The sequence below is a fragment of the Saccostrea cucullata genome, unplaced genomic scaffold (genome assembly GCF_032062105.1).
Source record: "Saccostrea cucullata isolate Sc308-1 unplaced genomic scaffold, CSIRO_AGI_Scuc_v1 ctg431, whole genome shotgun sequence".
Lineage (NCBI taxonomy): Eukaryota > Metazoa > Mollusca > Bivalvia > Ostreida > Ostreidae > Saccostrea > Saccostrea cuccullata.
The window spans coordinates 385,093-403,779 of record NW_026931011.1 but is presented as its reverse complement, the minus strand read 5'-3'; the positions used below and the strand labels follow the sequence as shown (position 1 = coordinate 403,779).

Sequence of the window (18,687 nt, the reverse complement as noted above, 5' to 3'; positions counted from 1 at the left end):
TATAAAGCATTTTTATTTATGAATAGAGAGGCTAAAAACGTCAAACGCCTGTGGTTTAACCTTTCATACAAAATTTAAAGATGGTAAAGGAAATAGGGATTGCTGAACGCTGTCACTGCCTTATAGCAGAACACTACTATTGCATTGTGTCAACCTTCCATTACATTATGTCAATTCTTTATGACATTAACCCACACTACTATTGCATTCATTTCACATAATAAAGTTTTAACACAATGTAAACACATTATCACTTCACATAATGAATTTTTTACTTCAAGTTATGAAGTGCTGACATAATGAAAGGATGTATTTACTTCATGTAATGCAGCATTGACATGATGTTAAAATATATTATTTACATCATCTCATAAAAAATGGACATAACGTAAAGATATGTTCACATCACGTAATTATAAATTGACATAATAAATGCATAGTTGTATGCTATTCCCCATTTTCAAAAGTGAGTTATCTCCCCTCAAAATCGGAACTCTTCTACACTAGCCTAACTTCCGCGGACTACACATTACGATAATCCAACAAAATAGTGATCAACTTACACGCTGTATTTAAAAATTTTAAAAGAAGGAAACGGTTTGCATTTTTTTTAGATAATGAATTATTTTATAAAAGGTCTGTTAGCCCCCCCCCCCCTTTCTAGAAAGCTATACGAATTAGCCAGACACGAAGCAACGTCTTTAAAAGTGGGGGGGGGGGGTAGCTAAAGAAATATTTTTTTCTTACCTTGAAAAGTTGACAAGCAAAGAAAAACCTTGCCCAAAGTTGAAAAAGCTACTTATTTCAGTACCAGTTCCTTGGCATACAATACTACATTTCTCTTATATAACTTTACCGTAGTATTAACTGTGTGTGTGTGTGGGGGGGGGGGGGCGGGGTTGGCAACCTGTCTATCAATGAACATTTTCAATAGAAAAAGTAATATTGGGAAAAAAGTGGGGGTGTGGCTAAGCTCCTTGACCCCCCCCCCCCTGTGCGTACAGGTACATAGAACGAATATGTAAATGGGTTGAACAGTTGAACATGAACCACAGTTGTGAAAATTGAAAATTATTAGAATTACTATAATTGTGATTTCAATAAAATTACGGTACATATATTTTTTCACAGATGTACATGTATGTCAGTTACATGGGGTTACATGATTCTCTCTCTCTCTCTCTCACATATTGTTTTTTACACACTTTGCAAAAAAGAATAACTTATAAAAATAAATACATGTACTTACACTGAAAGGATTCTTAAAAAATAAATAACAGTTGAGAAAAGAATGTTTTCCGTTAATTAACGAGAAATACGCTAGGAAATTATTGTATCAATTTCGTGGTTCTGCTCTCAATTCTCTGATCTAAAACAAAATGTGTATTTTACTCCGGAATATACATGTACATATGCTTAGATCCTACACTAAAACTTTGATTAAATGCAGCTCAGACTTTATACGATATATGTAACACGAATTCAGGTCAATGCTATTTTAATTAGTCTTTCTTTGTTACATGAGGACATGAGATTAAATTATTCATTTAGAATTCTATTCAAAGTTTTAATACTACATATGGTGAATCAATTATTTTACAAATAAAAAATTCTAGAAACACTGTTAATTCAAATGAAATAGGCCTTTAATTGTCACCAAATGTGTTCTTGTAAAAGTAAAAGTTCTATGTTATGACATACAATCGAGCAAAAACGCAGTTTCTTGGTATCGGTCGCGGAAGACGAAGTACTGCTGTATATGCAGCAATTTCAGAGGTAATCATCAGTCTCCAAAAAATTCCTAGAGATACAAAGAAAATATGGCTGCAGCAGGCTAGATTAATTCTTAAAAACAGAGACGTATAATAGAAAAAAAAACTTTATAACTAAAAATTTGTTCCGCACATTTTGTAAATAATGATGATCCGTCTGCAGAATATCTACTACCGAAAATTAGCTTATTAGCTTTTTTTTTTAATAGGCCTATTCGAATACGTATCAGCATTTTATCAGTAATTTGTTTCTTTTTTTTTTTTTTTGTAAGGGGGGGGGGGGCACACAGCACCTTATTATAGTATTACACAGATTAATACAAATCCAGAAAGAGACTATGAGTGGACAATTTAAAAAAAATACGAATCAGTTAAGATTTCTTTTTATTCACAAGCACAATAACATTTTTCCATATGACAGATGCATTACACCATAAACATGTTTACATCAAGAACGTCCGCGGAAGTGACTTTATTTATAGCGCATGCGTATTAAACACAGTAAAAGAGTTCCCTTCAGGGGAAATAACTCACCTTTTGAAAATGGGGAATAGGGCAGTGATGGCGTTCCATAGTGGGGTTTTTTTTTTTTCGTGGAACGATTGTATTGGGGTTTTTTCGATTTTTTCATGTTGTACACATGGTGTATAAGCGTAATAAATGTAATTTCTTAAATAATATGTCCAATAAGCCCCGGGGCTGAATATCGGGGGGGGGGGGTCCTGTCCACAAGTACCTGTGTGTTAATGTCATAAAGAGTTGACATAATATAATGGAAGGTTGACATAATGCAATAGTAGTGTGGGTTAATGTCATAAAGAGTTGACATAATCTAATGGAAGGTTGACATAATGCAATAGTAGTGTGGGTTAATCAATGTCATAAAGAGTTGACATAATGTAATGGAAGGTTGACACAATGCAATAGTAGTGTGGGTTAATGTCATAAAGAGTTGACATAATGTAATGGAGGTTGACACAATGCAATAGTAGTGTTCTGCTATAAGGCAGTGCCGTTCTTATTTCAGTGGAAGAGAGTGTTCGACAAAATTTTATATGTGTAAGCAGGGGCCGGGGTGTCGTTGAATGAAAAAACCCTCCCCCTTTTTTTCGAAACGCCGATCCTTGGATTTTCTTTTTAAACTTTGGTCAAAGTCAATAAAAAACTGATTTAATAATAGTAATAACATTAAAGATAGTATATTAGTTTTAAAATTAAATCGTCTAATATTCAATAAAAACATGGTTTGCTGATCGATGTACGAGGTAAAAATTTTCCCGGAAAAAAAATATTGTGTCGGCTCAATATCTTTTTTAGTTTAAATATTCATTATCCTACATGATTTCGAATCGAGATGAACTCAACCTCGGAAACCAAAGCGGTGAATCTCTTGGTAGAACCATTCTACGGGGGTTCACACAAGCAGCTCATAGATATGATTTACAGTGCAATCCCAGATTGCCATTTGGTTACAATGACAGCCAAGAAATGGCACTGGAGATCAAGGGTCGCTGCTCTGTACTTGGCTCAAAATATACCCTTCTCCGAAAATTACAAGTGAGTTGAAGTACTAGTGAAAAAGATCAGATCTTATGATAAAACACATGTAGATCTACCAACGTTTATAATTTAGTGGAATTTCTGAAGCATTATGCACATGCAAACTTTGTCATCTGTCATCTGTTGTTTTTTTATCTTTGAATTCTCAGTTCTCCAAAACCACTGTTCCAATTTGAACTGATCTAGCCACTTGGATTTATTTATTCATATAAATTTACAAACACTTGGTTAGTGCTAGCTACAGAACTGTAGCTCTCTGCTTGAGAAAATTCGGACAGATAAAGCAGAGAGCTACAGATCCAAGCACTGTAAAAACCTTCAATTTACGCCGACGATTTTTGTTTGCTATTCTAGGTATTTATTTCATGTAGTTTAAACTTTCTCTGGGTTTTAGAATTGTATCCTATAATTAATTAAATATTTAACTCTTATTTTTGATACTTTATCAAAGTTTATTTATCTTTATTTAACGGTCCGAATCAGTCCGGTATATAGTTTTGTATTGTCGGTGTAAAAGAGTTCTGTTTCGACGTCCGTAACCACAAACAGCCATTTGTTTGCATTGAAAGGTAAGAAAATCATCAGGAATTGAAGTTAAATGTTTGATTTGTTATTAAATGCCATATTTAAAGCTGGGGAAAGTATGAAATACAAGAAAAAATACCCAAAGTGAGCGACAAAAAATTGTCTGCGTAAATCGAAGGTTTTTACAACGGTTGGATCTGTAGCTCTCTGCTTTATCTGTCCGAATTTTCATCAAGCAGAGAGCTATGACAGATCTGCAGCTAAGTTAGTGCAATTTTTTTTGGGGGGGAGGGGAGGGGGCTTTTTTTTTTTAAAAATATAGCTGCAGAGGGGAATGTGAAGGTATAGTGTTGTCAAAACAGTTGAAAATCAGAATCGATTAATCGGTAGCATCGGTTGACTTTAACCAACTGATCATCGGCCAATAATCGAAACAGTACCATTTGTATAAAATTGGCATTAGATTTTATATAAAATGTAGAATTTAATTTTATAATAATGTAATTAAAAGTGCACTGTACAGATTAAAGTCCTGTATACAGTATGCAGTTTGATAACAAATTCAGTAATACAGATTTTTGCATGATTAGGAATTACTTGACCTGGGAAAAAAATAAGCATTGACAGATCAGGTTTTAATTAACATGATCATCTAAAATATATATGGAATGAATTTTTAGCTCACCTCAACGAAGTTGGGGGGAGCTTATTTGATACCCTCGGCGTCGGCGTCGGCGTCCCAGGTTAAGGTTAAGTTTTTTGGAGCAGTTTTCTTTTTAATTACTTCTGTGTCCTATACTGATTAGACGTGCATGGAAGATGGTTTTAGTGTGTTTTATTGTACCAGTCAAAGTTTCAGATGCTGCAATTTCAGCAAAGGAATTACCAGGTTAATGTTTTTGGAGCAGGTTAACATTTTTGGTGCAGTTTTTGGTGTGGGTTTCATTTCCAAGTAACTATAAGCCCTATGTTGACCAAACTTGGATGGATGATACATCTAAGGATGCATACTACCGGGCTTGCTTCGGATGCTGAATCTGACCTACATTTTCCGGTTGAGTGAACAGGTTAAAGTTTTTGGTGTAGGTTTCATTTCCAAGTAACTATAAGCCCTGTGTTGACCAAACTTGCTTGGATGATACATCTAAGAATGCATACTACCAGGCTTGCTTGGGTTGCTGCATCTGACCTACATTTTCCGGTTGAGTGAACAGGTTAAAGTTTTTGGTGCAGGTTTCATTTGCAAGTAACTATAAGCCCTATGTTGACCAAACTTGCATGGATGATACATCTAAGGATGCATACTACCGGGCTTGCTTCGGATGCTGAATCTGACCTACATTTTCCGGTTGAGTGAACAGGTTAATGTTTTTGGTGTAGGTTTCATTTGCAAGTAACTATAAGCCCTATGTTGACCAAACTTGCATGGATGATACATCTAAGGATGCATACTACCGGGCTTGCTTCGGATGCTGAATCTGACCTACATTTTCCAGTTGAGCGAACAGGTTAATGTTTTTGGTGCAGGTTTCATTTGCAAGTAACTTTAAGCCCTATGTTGACCAAACTTGCATGGATGATACATCTAAGGATGCACACTACCAGGCTTGCTTCGGATGCTGAATCTGACCTACATTTTCCGGTTGAGTGAATAGTCAAAAGTTTTTGGTGCAGGTTTCATTTCCAAGGAACTATGAGTTCTTAATGACCAATCTTGCATAGATGATACATCTAAGGATGCATACTCCCAGGCTTGCTTCGGATGCTGAATCTGACCTACATTTTCCGGTTGAGTGAATAATCAAAAGTTTTTGATGCATGTTTCATTTCCAATAAACTATGAGCCCTATAATGAGCAAACTTGCATGGATGATACATCTAAGGATGCACACTAATGGACTTGCTTCGGATGCTGAATTGGACATACATTTTTCAGATAATAGACAAGGTAAAAGTTATGGTTGCAGGTCTATTACCAAAAACTATAAGGCTTATATAACATTGTATAAACCAAACTTGCACAAATGCTGCATCAAGAGATGAAAACTCTCAAATTTGCTTCAGATGCTGGATTTTCATTACATTGTCATGAAGAAGTAGTTTAAATTTTTTATGTAGGTCTATTTCAAAGTATCAGATCAAAATTGCTTTTAAAAATATTTTCATTTTTGGAATGTATACTTTTTGTTGGTTAATTGTGTGACTTTGCCTTACTTAAAGACAACATTTGTTGAGGTGAGCTCTGTAATCTCTGATTACCTATGTTTTAACTGATATAAGAGTAAGACATTTAATATTGCAAATCCATGTGATTCCATATGAAATGACCATTTAACACATAGTATAATAATAACACAAGGTATCTAACTCTGAATTAGACTCAGTACCCCCCTCCTCAGAAACTCACTCATTTACAATTTCAGAGGAAATGTAATACTATTGTCTTTTACGATAATTTATCTACACAACCATACATGGCATGCCTGACTTTGTTTTTGTTTATCTCAGTAAACAGAGTCAAAACCCAGCTCGCCAAGTGGAAAAGTCGAACTAAACCATGAAACGGTATGTGCTAATCCCGCACCGTGATTTTGATTGGCTAAAAATCTGTTTCTAAAATTACATTGAAAATATGTCATTGTGTTTTTATATAAAATGAGACTTAATCAAATTCTATTTATTCAATGCAATATTTCAAATCTGGAAGAAAGTGGAATTGTATTTTTTAATCCACTAATTTTTAAATTTTCTTCTTTGTCTGAGATTAGCACATATCATTTCGTGGTTTAGTTCGACTTTTACACTCGCTGAGCTGGGTTTTGACACTTTTTACGGAGAAAAATGAAAACAAAGACATGCTTGCTGTATATGGTTGTGTAGATAAATTATCGTAGAAGACAATGGTATTAAACACATTGCCATTACATTCCCTCTTAAAATTGTAAATGAGTACGTTTCTGAGGAGGGGGGTACTGAGTCTAATTCGGAGTTAGATACCTTGTGTTATTATTATACTATGGGTTAAAATTTTATTTCCAAAACAAGTGCCTGTGGAAATGACATGTGAATTCCCCTAAATACTGAAAACTAATATATTTTATTTATACATCTTCAGTTTAGAAATACAAATACAGTGGACCCTCAGATATCCGGACGTCAGATATCCGGATGCTTCAGTATCCGGACGATTTTTCATTGGAACGAAATTTTTAAATGTTATTTTGTCTTGTTTAACTGGTGATTCAGATATCCGGATGCTTCACGTATCCGGACAAATTAACTGGGGACCAAAGCGTCCGGATAAATGAGGGTCCACTGTATCATTATCTTATAATTTATTTTAAACCAGATTTAAAGTATGTTAGAATGATAAATGACAACACTTGGAAGATATCATATATATTTTGATAACAAGAGCTTTTCCTTGAAATAAAAGTGAGAAAACTTATAAAAAGATGTGTACTGAAATATGCTGATTAAAATCTGTTGTTAAAATCTCCAATGGATTGTCTAAAATCGACAGCTATGTGAACCCATATGTTTGGTCAAATTCATATTACTGTAAAAGCAGAAAATTTCAATGGGGATTAAATTTGGTTAATTTCATTGTTAACAATTATAAAAACACCCCAAACGAAATTTTCATATGACGATATATATTGAATAGGTTTACTTTCAAATTGACAAAATTAAATGTCCAAGAAACCGTTATAGATAACAAATGAACGAAATCTGATCCCCTCCAGAATTTGTGTGTCTACAGAATAGTAATACAGAGGAGCAAATTTTTAAAATCATTTTGGAGCAGAAAGGACCAGTGTAACACAGGTGAGCACTGTGCCCTTAAGGACTTTGCAAAATGTCAGGAGACCACTGCTGAAGATATCAGTTATTGTCTGTTAATAAACAGATGTCTGTAGGAAGGACAGAAAGTAGAGAGGAGGCTCTGAATTTGTTTGCTACAGAAATGTGAACCAGTTATTATTTTTGACAACTTTTAGTTTGAAAATCATTCTTTGCTCTCAGTTATTGCATCTTAGGAAAAAAAATCTACATATTTAATTCATGATCCAACAAATAATTTCATATGACATACTCTGTATTTTGGCAGGTAAAAAGAATGCCATGAGTGTTGTGATACTTGAGGATACTTGTCACATTCTAATAAAAGTTGATTTAATTGTACAGTATTGATGATTGCAGTTTCTTAGAATTGGATAGATGCATTGTCATGAAGTCAAAAACTGTATCTTTTTAACAGGGTCCTTTTCTGCAGTAGTGTCCTGAATTTAGCAGAGCTAATAGCTCTTAGACCAGACTTGGCACCACTGAAGAAAATCATTTATTTTCATGAAAATCAACTTGTTTATCCTGTGAGAGAAAAGAAAGAGAGAGATATTCAGCATGGCTATAACCAGATTCTGTCATGGTGAGATTTTTGGATTTCATTTTTCACTGAACAGTCTATAAGTTTAAAACTCCTTGCTATTGTATTTTCAGTGAATACATGTAATTACTGTAAATATGACCCGAACAAGTACAAGTTTACAAATTTCTATGAGGATTACCGTATAATCCCTATTAACCGCCCCGGGCGCTTAGAAATTTGCAAAAAGGGGGCGGTTATTTTGGTGTTCTCTTTATCATATTTAATGTCATATTTTAAATTCAAAAAGTCGTTTGAAAATAAAAATAAATACAAGAAACAACTAAGATAATGTCTAACTTTACTTACAGTGAAGATAATCCACCCAAATTATGCTAAATTGTTCATTTTCCACTGAAAAATTGGATGATAGACAAGTTTAATTTTCACTTTCTTCATTTTTTTGTCTGTGGGCATATGAAAATCAATACATTTTTTGCAGAAGATATAGTGATTTATTGTAGTCTAGACAGCTTGGGTGATGATTTTTGTTCTCCAATCTGGATGTTTTCTAATCCAGTGAAAATTTACATGACTGCTTATGGCCAGATCCAGCAAGTTTTACTGTGCATAATATTTGTCTTTTAATTTCATTATTTATAATAATTAAGTTTTTTTGATTTACAGTTTAGTTGCAGACAGAGTTGTCTTTAACTCCCATCACAACATGGAATCCTTCTTATCTTCCATCAACCATTTTCTGCACATTATCCCAGACTATCGACCCAAAAATTTGGCAGCCCAGATCAGATCTAAATGTCAAGTCATTTATTTCCCTTTACTCGGTAAGTCTATTTCTCATAGAGAGATTTTATCTGCCAATGCCACAAAGCCATGAAATGTTTTAAGAGTTATCTGCCTTTAGCTACTTTCTTGTACAATATCATCAATAGCATTGTCCAATTCCTGCTGAGACAGGGTAACGTTTTATAAGCTTGGTCACTTGAGCAGATATTTTTCTTGTCATTAAGCTATAACCATGAGGAGTTTTGTTATATTCTAAGAATAAGATCCATGATTCATGGAATTTTTGCATATACATGCATTAGTGTTTGCTGTTATGTCTTTTATAGAGGTCCAAAAAATCATAATATTGTGCAATGATATCTATATGAAAAAAAATACCACAAAGATTAAAAAACAAAATGTTATTAAACTTTATTTAATTTAATTCAATTGTCCTCATTTCATGTAGTTTTCAAAATGTTTATATCACAAGAATGAGCCATAATAAGGATCAAATTGTTTTTATACGCCCGTCTTAAGACGGGACGTATTATGTTATAGGCTTCGTGTCCGTCCGTCTGTCCGTCTGTCTGTCTGTTAGCTTTTCGTTTCCGGCTCATAACTTTAAAACTATTAGGCCTAGGATTATCAAACTTTGTCATCTGATGCATCTTGGGTAGAAGGTGTGTCGCGCACAAAAAGTAGGTCGCTCTGACCTTTAATTAAGAAGATATAGCCAAATATGGAAAAATCCTTTCCGGCCCATAACTAGAAAACTATAAGACTTACAAACATCAAACTTGGCCAGTTTATGCATCTTAGGTAGAAGGTGTGTTGTGACCTATTTCAAGGTCACTGTGACCTTTGATTTAAATGAAATTTTAAAAAAAATGTGTCTTTTTACTATTCATTTACACATCCCAAATAATGTAAGAGTATTGCACTGTCCTTATTAAAAAAGTGTTAAATCAAGAAAAATACTTATTTTTTTAAAGCATATACTTGACAGCAATCTATAACAAATATTATGTATGTTAAAGAAATCCTACCTCTCCCATGAGTGTAATTATCAAGCACTGGTCAAGACTCAAGAAGAATTTTGATAACAGAAAATTGCATGTCAAATTAGAGAGAAATTAATGAGTTTTGAGTGTGAGGAGTTCGCTAATAGATAGAGCATGGTGTTATCTATATCCCTTGAGTATTGGGCAAATGTGTGAGCCTGTTGGATTAAAAATAGCTCTTGCTGGCTAGCCTAAGTTTTAAAATGAATTTAATGAAAAGTAATTAAAACTAATTTAATATTGCATAGTAGACTAATCTTATATTATATAAAATTGTTAATTTATAAAAACTAATTTTATGGGATTGGGGTGGAATCAGCATGTCCATATGAATTTTATATTAAAACCTGTCGGACATTAAATGTCAACAAAAAAAAATCTTTGAGTATTTCATATGTTTTTAAAAAAGTTATGGTAGATAGTGCAGACCCATTCATCTATTGGTATTAATGAGTAGACAAGCATCCAGTTAAAGATTAATTAATGAGTTCAGGCTAGCTGTCTTAATCACTCTGATCAGGCTGTATGATGACCTTTGGGAATTAGACAGAAGAACTGTTGGTTAGTTTACAGCATATGTCATTTGATGGCCAGCCTTTTCTTTTCAAAATTAATTTGATATAGATTAATTTGTTAAGACTAATTTGATATTGTTTAATATGATGGGCATTTGACAAGGTCTAACACAACCAGCATAGAAATCCATCAATGATGTAATATTTATTATAACTAATGCTTACATCACAGGGGATGGATAAATATTTTTTAGGAATGGAAAAATCATGGAAATTTAGAATCAGGGTTGACGTGATTGCAAGCTAAACTGTTGAAGAAAATTGTAATTTTTGACGGGCGTATCATGCTGTGGCGCGGCACTTTATTTTTAAAGTAAACGTTACATGCAAATGAACTACTTTGTTCATATCATGACCCCCGGGGATAAGGTGGGGCCATAATGGGCAATCAAAGTTTTACATGGAAATACAAGGTAAAATCTTTTAAAATTTTCTTCACAAGAACAAGAAAGCCATATTTGGTGATACTTATTTGGAAGCATCCTCAGATAGTGTAGATTCAAGTTTGTAAATTACATGTATCATAACTCCTAGGGGTAGGGTGGAGCCACAGTCTTATAAAGGAATATACTGGTATACTAACATATCTTTAAAACATCTTGTGGAGAACAGCAAAGCTGTGATCAGTGATTTTAATATGGAACTAATGGAAGCATCCTCAGGTGGTTTAGATTCAGGTTTGCTCAAATGAAGGGACATGCCCACTTCCAAGCGAAGTCAATAAAGAAAAGGAAAATTAGAGAGAATTAACTGAAAAGAAACTTCTCAATAAACACTGGCAAGAGAAGAAGAAACTTATAGGGAGGCTTCCTGGGGTACTATAAATTCAAATCCTTTTTCCTCTGGGGTTAGATGGGACCAATTAAGAGCTCACCAGAGGGAATCAACATGTCAGTACATGTATCATATAAGGTGCATATGGCACTTGGTGCTTGAGATATATAAGATGTGTGTAATGATGGTTGTCATGCTGAGATAATTGAGATAATTGAGATAAGTGAGTGTACATCTCACATAAAGCGAAGTTATAAGGTGAAGATTGTGCCTTTATACATGCCTTTATATTGATGTTATCTAGCTCTAATTTTTCCTTTGAATATATCTATAGGAAAATCTTAAAACCAGGAGCACATTTTATGCATTGCATTAAACAGAAAAGAAATGTCTTTTCCATTACTGCAAGGCCATATTAGTCAGATTGATATTAAAGCACCCCATGTTATGTGGATTCAAAGAACCTGTAGAGTTCTGATGGCCAGTGATGGGGCAATAATAATGTATAATTCAAAAAGAAAAAGGTGAATTCCAGGGAAAATAATTCCCAATAAAATAATTGCTTAATAAAGGTGACTCAGGTGAGCATTGTGGCCCACAAGCCTCTAGTTGTATTGTACCGTTGGAATATAGAATCTGTAAACTAGTGTAAATTAAAACTGTCTAAAGGATTGTTATTTGTTTTTAAACACAAAAATGCTGTCTTTAATAGTTGTAAGTATGGGAATTAGTCTTGCAACTGTTGCATATATAATATACATATTAAAACCTATGTAAGCATATTCCCATACTAACAAAAAACAAACATTGAAACATATTTTATTAAAGTTATGTCTGTACAAATAATCATATTGAAGAAGAACAGGAACCATTATTCAAGAAATCTTCACGAGTGACTTGCTTTTAGCATGTCTTGTGGACCATGTTGTTTTCATAAGAAATAAAAAGATGATCAAGAAATTTGGTCGATGTTTAAAAAACAGACGTATTTATTGGTATAAGGAATAATGCGCCATAAAACTTATGCAATATATGTACAAATTGAATTTATAATTTCTTGATTAAATAAATCATTAATTCAGGATCATGTTTGGTAATCACACACAATGGTAGCGTTTGAACTTTACTGCTATTTATCTATAAACCGTTCCATGGGAGCAATAATTTGACTTTGAAATTCAAATATTTAATCTACATTGCTTGCAGTTATTGGGGTAAAAATTACATTGTGTAAACAAAAAAGTGACAATCATGTTTGCATATGTAAACAGGTGATGTATGAGCCACACTTCATACATTGATCCCTTCCCCTTCAACTGTTTACTCATAATCACTTTCTGCATAATGACAAGGATACCTTTGTACACATGCATCCCAAGAAAATGTACAAAAATAAGCTTTTGTTTATATTTTGATTTTCATAAGATTGTTTTCAGTGTTTGATAATGTTCGTAAGATTGTGTAATTGTAGTTTTATTATATTACAACATTGTAATTCACTTAGCTTTTATGCATCGGTAATAAAAAATTCATTGGTGTATACTTTTGCCTTTTCAGTCTGTGTCTGTCTGTTTTCGCAAAAACTTTAACCTTTCCCATAACATTTGATTGGATGGGGCTATGGCTTTCATATTTCACACATATATTCCTTGTGACAAGACCTTTCTTAGGGTACCACCAAATTTGACCTCTTGACCTTTACTTTGGAATTTGACCTACCTATGCCATAATTTTTTTAACAGTTGGTGCTAGGGCTTTCACACTTCACATGTATATTCATCATGACAAGGCCTTTTAATGGGTATAAATACCTCTGACTTATTGGCCTTGACCTTAGAGTATGACCTATTTTTTGAAAATTTTAACTTTGCATGGTCATAACTTTTGAACAGTTAGTACTAGGGCTTTCATATTACACAGGCATATTTCTTTTGATAAGTCCAAGATTTTAAACAACAATGACCATTTTAGATTTTTCTTTTCCCTTGTCTATAAATACCAAATAACTATCTTACAAAATAATAAGTTATTGAAGTAACAATATAACACATATGGATCATAATTAGTGTGTGTGTGGTACATGTATACCGTAAATCTGGGGATTTTATTTTGGGGGGGTCAAAATGCTGTTGATTAATTTTTATGTTTCAAAATTTTGCGAATGACCACTGCTTTGTTTATATTATCTTATTTGTGATTTATTTTTAAGAAAAATATTTTTGCGAATGCAATGAACTCGCAAATTTGCTAAAACTTTATCTACAGCAAAAATTTCCAGATTTACGGTATGGGGCCTACAGACTATCAAAGCTTTCATGATACATGATATATTTTATACCCTTCAACCTATTGATTTCTTATTAAATACAAACTTGTACAAGTAGGGGACACCAATACTTGATATTGCAATTACTTAGTGGAGCTCTTTTGCAGTGAAAATAGGAAATGTCTGTTGGATGGGGGCCAATCGCAACTTCTCGGGCCTTTCTGACTAGTGGAAAAACGACCTCGAATGTATATGGTAGACGCCATGACAAACCTCCTTTTTCATGATATTTGAAATAAATGCATGGAGACATTTTATCTGTGGAATGTGGAGTTTAACTTTATTCAATGTAATGATATTACCTAAAATATACTATAGAAGGGACTTCTAACTCCATCTATCCTACATTTGACTAAACAGGAAATGTATAAAATTTTAACATCCGGCAATGTTAATACTTTCGAGGTTGTTTCTCTGACCTCTGACGGAAAGACCCGAGATGATGCGATTGGGATGGGGGCAATGTGCTAATGAATACAATGCAAGACTGACCATTGTGGAATTTATAAGGACAGATAAGAAAGAGATCCAGGTGAAATATCTAGCTAATCATTTGCTGAACCAGCCTAATAAATCTTTAACAGGAGTTAGTTCTTGCTTGTTACATTTTTTGCAATGCTTTTCACAAAGCAGACTCTTCTAATCAAATATCAATCATTGAAATTTGTGACTTTTGAAAGCTAATTAAATACTCTAAACTTTCCTTTATTGACAATCTACTGTTTGGAATTCAACCCTTGGCAATATGTTGCAAAATGATTGTTCAAAACATTCAATTGCCACTTCTGTAAACAATGTTATATGTACCTTAGAAATCTGGCAAGATTTAGAGCTTCCTTGCCTCACCTCCAAAATGCAGTAGTTATAGTAATATAACTGTAAGGTATTTGAATATAGCTAGAATAATTTAACTATGTGTCAAGACAAGTCCTTACCACAGCTAGAATGCATCCTATATACTTGCACTTTAGCAAAAAATTGCAGAATTGCTCAGAAACAACTTGAATAATACAATTGAAAAGGATTAACCTTTTTGGAGTTGTTTTTGCCTTTATACCTAAAAAAAATCCATATAAAGATGAAAATTTAGGGTCACTTGCTTCAAGGTCAGGGTAGATGGTTAAAGATGATTGATTTGATCTTAACCTTACATATTTACATGTATATGCTGTGATCTGGATAACAAATGTAGATTTTTAGTTGACATTTGATATTAAACATTAAAGATTTTAATTTGCTGAAAATTATAATTAAAGTTTATTACCATATTTAGGATACATGAAATTTAATAAAAATGTATCTAAAATTCATTTATCTTGTGACTCATGTGAGCGCACTGATCCACTGACCACTTGTTGTTGTAAAGCTACTACCCAATCCTGGCTGCTTTCAAAGTAAAAGGTTATTATCAGTCAAGGATGGGACTTTCAGATGACTCAATTTCAGGATGCTCAAATCATTCCTATTAAATATAGATATGTAGGCTAGCTATCTTTTTTGTTGTTGATGAATTCATAACAGTACTGATAAAAATTAGGATTTGCATGTCATGATTAAAAGGAAGGGGGCATCACTGTTAGCACAGTGATACATAAATTCTTGTCATGTATTTGGAATTTTATTATAAAATTAAAGATATTTTATATTAAGTGGGTAAAATGAACTCTGTTTTCAGATAGAACGTTCTCAACTGATCAGGTAAAGCAGATGGATTCCTATTCTTCACTGCCCAATCAGATCAGTAACCCAGCTTCTCAGGAATTATCAGCCAATCGGAGCACAGCCTCAAAGACAATATTGTCCAATCAGGGGGCTGATTCAGAGTCTGAGAGATTAACAACCAATGGGAATCTTGATTTAGAATCACAGGAGTCTCTCTGTGTTACACCCAATCAGAAGGTAGAATTGGATTCAAATGAAGGAGAAACTAGCAAGAGACCAAAGTTAGTGACATCAAATACTGGCCAGACACTTATTGACAAATCTAATATAGCATATACAGTGAATTCAAACTCAATGGATCAGATGCCAAAAAATACAGACCATTCTGTTAATCAAGTTCATAATGCCTATGACTTTCAGAATAGTGTGTCAAAAAAAAATCTGTCTGAACTGGAAGAGAGGCCTTTGCATATTGTTTGGGCTCACAGATGGTAAAAGAATTCTATCTGAATTAGCTGTAATTGACTTTTACATATGTTGAAGTACACTGTACTAATGTTGGTAATACAATGTATGTACTAAAATTGCATATCAAAACTACTGAATTTATTAAATAATTCCTTTCAATTATCATAGCAAAGAGTGATCTTAAGAATAAGAACAAATATTTTTGTAGAGCAAGAAAGTAGAGCAATATTGAGGAACTGTAATGTGATACTGTGTACATGACTTTTATCAGCAATGACAATCAATCAAATATCAAGTGTTTTGAGCCTTTTTGATATCTGTCTCAAAATCTAAAATCAAGAGAGCAGTTAACAAAATATTTATTTCAGGGAACATGACAAGGGGCCTGAATCATTCTTTAGCACTGTCATCCGTTTACACAAAGAGGGGTGTCGATTTAAGCTGTCTGTCCTTGGCGAACAGTTTACTGATAATCTAGGTACTGTAGAAAAACAAACATATCAATTTCCTCACCAACAAATAGAGAAAAAAATTCATTGATGATATAATACAGAAGTACTCTTTTCATAAAGCTTATTTTTTTGACCCATTAATGCCTCGTACGATGAAGGATTTTTAGTTCATAAAATCGTACGATGCAATTTACATTGTTTAATGCTTTAAAAGTTAGACTTTCCCTGAGTTCAGGGACTTGATGGAGAATGATTTGCAGTTTGGAAAATCGTACAATGCAATTTTTTTTCCTTTATTCTGTATCAAAATCCTGGGTTACACTGGGTGCAGTAATTGTTCTCTTTCTTTGTTAGAGGTTTTTGAGAAATCAAAGCCGATCCTTGAGGAGCATTTGGAACACTGGGGGTATGTGCCAAGCAAGGCAGAATTTCATCGTGTCCTTGAAAATGCAGATGTAGCTGTTTCTACTGCCTTGCATGAATTCTTTGGAGTTTCCATGTAAGATTTACCCTCTAACTATGAAATGGTAGTAGAAGATTTTGTAACATTTATATTTATAGGATGTGGTTTAAAATGGGATTGGGGTTTGGGGTGGGTAGCCCTCCATAGAAATTACCCCACCCCCACCCCCCACCCACCAAAAAATAAATAAATAAATAAAAATTAAAAAACAAATTGTGCTGAGATAAAGAAGTTTATATCACCTTCAAATGAAAATTTTCACATTAAAACTTCAGCAAAAAAAAAAGCAGTAAAAGGTGTTTTTTTGTACACAACAGCAAAGGACTACTTTACAAAAACTCCCCCACCCTTATACTTTGGGTCTGTTAGAGTAAAACTCTCTTCATGGGGTTTGCTTTTTTAAAAAAAATTTGCATTAATTTCCTTCTTCAGAATTTTTGCTTTCTTTTAAAACAGGTTGGAAGCAGTCCAAATGAAATGTTATCCCTTGTGTCCAAATCGTTTGGTCTATCCGGAGATATATCCAAGTAGGTGTTGAAAGGTTTTCATACAAAATATATCAACATTAATTTATCTTTAATATGATGTGAAACATGTGCTCTGTATTTAAATCAAATCAATTTTGAATTCAGTTTCATAATTCCCTTTCAGTAAGCTTTTGGGAATTTTGTACCACAGAAATTTGAGCTCTTGAAAATGTCTTGAAATAAAAATGTAAAAATTAAATAATGTAAAATTGATAACTTTATGAGGTATCACCAAGTATTGATAATAGAGCAACTCTAATGTTTTTGTTTCAGAGCAGTATTTGTATAATACAGACAATCAGTTGTTTAAAACATTGAGAAGATTTTGTCATCATCCAAACCTGGTCAGGGAACACAAAATACAGGTGTGTTTGAGTTGTGTATATAACTCCATTTTCAGGAACTACCAATCAGTTAATAAGTACTGTATGTGTACTTTAAAAACCGGGCTTCATATTTTAGCAGCTTTGGCACAGACAACAATGCACTAATTCATGAACATAGGCGTCGGAACCGGGGGGCTAAGGGGGGGGGGCTTAGCCTCCCCTCCCCACTTTTTTGCAAAGATAGACATTTTTAAATTGGGGTTTACCTTTTTTTTGTTGGTTTAGCCCCCCAACTTTCAATTAGCCCCCCCCTTTCAATTTGCTTCCAATGCCTATGATGAATACTGCTAAGAATCATTTACATACACAATACACTGAACGGACAGCGCTAATTTATGATTACGCCAACAACCACATACCCATTGAATGCTCTAAATTTTGGATACACCAAATTATGCACACGTACAGTATAATTTAGATGACAGACAGTTTGCTGCTTATCCAATTAAGAGTTGCTAGTATCTGTAATGTTCTAAAACTAGATCAAAGCAGACTTGATTTTGTAAAAGTAACAGCAAAGAAAAAATTGACTCCATAGATTATTAAAAAAAAATCTCCCACATGTATTGTATGTTTCATGTAGTTCTTATATTTTAACTTGTAGATAGATATTTCAAAGTTTTCTTGGGAAGAACGGAGAGGTGAATTTGAGGACTTATTTTGTGTATAATATTTATACTAATAAATGATATTTTAAATTTTCTCTTTTGAGTTTCATTTCAAAGTTGCTTTCCTTATAAACTTCATGAAAACTACTTGTTAATGATTGAAGATTAACTTTTATTATTATATGATGGAATAATTTCCCTCTCTCTGATTGGCTGAGATCCAACAATGTTAGAAAAATACTATGTTGTATTGACCTGCACGTGATCCTCCAGGTCAATACAAGGAATTATTGCAGGTCAATATAATGAATCATGTGACCTCCCAGGTCAATACATGGAATTATTGCAGGTCAATATAAGGAATTATTCCTGT

At 33.5% G+C, this 18,687-nt stretch overlaps 1 protein-coding gene across 1 annotated transcript; it reads left to right on the top strand.

Annotated features, from left to right (window-relative positions):
* The first annotated feature begins 3,120 nt into the window (after window positions 1-3,120).
* LOC134231038 (glycosyltransferase-like domain-containing protein 1) lies at window positions 3,121-18,404 on the top strand. Its single transcript, XM_062712940.1, has 9 exons — window positions 3,121-3,329; window positions 8,119-8,286; window positions 8,911-9,068; window positions 15,424-15,901; window positions 16,247-16,356; window positions 16,685-16,829; window positions 17,250-17,320; window positions 17,594-17,685; window positions 18,311-18,404. Exons 1-9 carry the CDS (start codon window positions 3,127-3,129, stop codon window positions 18,374-18,376), a joined length of 1,491 nt encoding a protein of 496 aa, XP_062568924.1. The 5' UTR covers window positions 3,121-3,126; the 3' UTR covers window positions 18,377-18,404.
* The last annotated feature ends 283 nt before the right edge of the window (window positions 18,405-18,687 follow it).